General features: G+C 50.9%; 1 protein-coding gene across 3 annotated transcripts in view; it reads right to left on the minus strand.

Moving 5' to 3' along the window:
- Window positions 1–2,500, minus strand: part of LOC307086152 (dynein, cytoplasmic 1, intermediate chain 2a-like) — an 11,410-nt gene that overhangs the window by 3,109 nt on the left and 5,801 nt on the right. For all 3 annotated transcript variants that reach the window (XM_079751240.1, XM_079751239.1, XM_079751241.1), the window contains exons 9-13: window positions 2,044–2,169; window positions 1,642–1,788; window positions 1,254–1,367; window positions 655–788; window positions 1–100 (exon numbers count right to left, since the gene is read on the minus strand). The exon at window positions 1–100 is cut by the window's left edge and continues 45 nt beyond it. In XM_079751240.1, the coding sequence (XP_079607366.1) occupies window positions 1–100; window positions 655–788; window positions 1,254–1,367; window positions 1,642–1,788; window positions 2,044–2,169 (621 nt within the window). The remainder of the gene's footprint in view (window positions 101–654; window positions 789–1,253; window positions 1,368–1,641; window positions 1,789–2,043; window positions 2,170–2,500) is intronic.

Genomic DNA, 2,500 nt, shown 5'->3' on the forward strand with positions numbered 1-2,500 from the left:
GAAGAGGTGGGAGAAGTCCACGGCTCCCGCCGCGCTGTGGCAGCTCAGCCCGGTCACGGGGCCGTGGTGGCCCTCGAACACGTCTGTGATGCCCGCCTTACTGCAGCGCACACGCATCACACACCCCGCACACAGACCTTAACAATGTTTCATGAGCAAATCTGCTAAACTACATTTGAACCCTTAAAAGCTACAGATAAGCATTGTTGTGTTAAAAACATTAAACTCATGTCATCACCGTGAACAAAATGTTGTTATAATGCTAGAACAATAACGATAATGAGTGGGTTGACCAGTGGCTGGAACGTTTCTGGTTAAATCCCTTGCTCCTCCACCTGTTGAGGTGCCCCTGGGTAAGACTCCTAACCTAACTCCTCCTGATGAGCTGGCTGTCCCCTTGCATGGTTCACACCGCTGTTGGTGTGTGAAAGTGTTTATGAATGAAAGTCGCTTTGTACAAAAACTAGGGCTAAATGCCCTAAATATAATATGATACATTGAACCTTTGACAGAGAGTTGAATAATACCAGCATTGAGCTAATAGCAACTGTCAATGTTACCGTCAGTACCACCTCATAATATAATTAACTCTTTAATCTTTAATCCTATGCCATTCATCTGTTGATGCTAATACCAGCTGGAGAGCCCACCCACCTCCCATGGCGGCAGGCGGTGTACACCGAGCCGTCCTCGCTGCCCACCACAAAGTTGTTGACGTCGGCCAGGGGGAAGGCCATGGAGGTGACGGCCACCGCCTTGCTCTGCTTGAACATCAGCTCCAGGCTGTCCTGCAGGGGGCACACAGAGACCACTGGGGGTCAGGCCCACACACACACACACACACACACACCTGGCATAGAGCTGGAGCACCCATAAGGCAAGAGGGCCTTCAGCTGGGATACAGTAGCTTCTATGCACTAGCTCTTGATCGCCACATAATATGGGTCAGTTATAAAGTAGATTCTTTAAGGGTAGCAGTGGAACCTAGAGATACATAAATAGACTCTAGAGGCCATTGTTAATTTGTTGTAAAAACACTACCCCTAACCCTAACTAAAAGGGTTATTGTCACTGCAGGGCAATGGTCACTGCATATGCGTCATTGTTAAAGGACTTTTCCTTACTACTATTGTGGTCTTTCACGCCATAACTCAATGACGTTGACCATGACAACATTCTCTGCAGCAGCAGTAAAAGCATGCGTGTGCCAGTGTGCATGTATCGTGTGCTTGCGTTTGCAAAGTGAGGCCTACCTGTGGCTGGGAGAGCATGTCCAGGCTCCAGGAGCACATCTTGCCGTCTGTGGAGATGCTGATCAGGTTGTGGGCGTTCTGGGTGCCCACCACGTTCACACAGTACACCGGGTGCTGGGAGACAGAGCCACAAAGACGCGTCAGCTACAAGCTCAATGCTAACTGTAACCTTAATGACAACGCTAATGCAAACGTTTAGCGCTCATTTTTACCATAGGGCTAACCAACCATAAAGATAACGCTAAGCTAAACACTAACCTAAGAGCCAATCAAAGAGCCTTCTGAATCACATACCCCAACAACATATGTGACGAGGTGATGAAAATATGCACGCACATCAGAACCGTGTCACTGTGTGTGTGTGTGTGTGTGTGTGCGAGCGTGTCACCGTGTGTGCGGACGCAGACAGCGGGGTCCTCTGAACGGGGGTGCGCTTGTTGCTCCGGTTGTCCCACAGGACGATCTGTCCCGAGTACGTCCCGCCCACCACCAGGTTGGGGTGGAAGCGGGCGAAGCCTGCTGACATCACCTCCGACTGAAAGGACACACTGCAGTCAGAGCCCGGCCGGTAGAGTACACATCTGCCACTTTGTACTGTATCGGATCATGAGTGGGGCCTTGTGAAGCGATTCTGACCAATACAGTACAATCTACCAGATGTGTACTCTATAAGCCCGGACGGGCTTATAGAGCTTAACACCCAGACGACCAGACGCTGTATCCTCTGAACCGTGCAGCCTTTTGAAGTGATTCTGACCAATCAGAGCGTTGCGGCGGGCCGTGGACTGACCTGGCAGTGGAAGGTGTACTCGGGCGTGTTCTTCTTGTACTTGAGGTTCCAGACCAGCGCCACGCCGTCGGGCTCATGGGGGGCGTCCTCGTTGTTGTTGTACGATGCCACCAGCAGCTCTGGGTACTGACAGGCGACAACAACGCAGACGTCACAATCACAGCAGAACCCAGAAGGCCCACGAGACAATACACGGTCCACACACCGAAGCATAAAGATCTCTCTTTAGCTGCCTAAGAACAGGACCTGGAACTCTGTGTGCTCCCACAAAACGCATGCACAGCGAGGGCGTGTGAGAGCACAGCGAGTGCCGTGTGCGCTTTAAGAAGTGCTGACGGCAGTGGGCAGATGGGCCGGGCCTTTGAAACCCAGTGTCAGCAAGTATTCACCTGCCTTTTCATATTAAACTGAATGAGCTGATGTCTAATGTATGTGCTTGAAAGCACTATGGATTCTA

This window comes from Pollachius pollachius, assembly GCF_949987615.1.
Source record: "Pollachius pollachius genome assembly, chromosome: 14".
In the NCBI taxonomy this organism is placed as follows: Eukaryota; Metazoa; Chordata; class Actinopteri; order Gadiformes; family Gadidae; genus Pollachius; species Pollachius pollachius.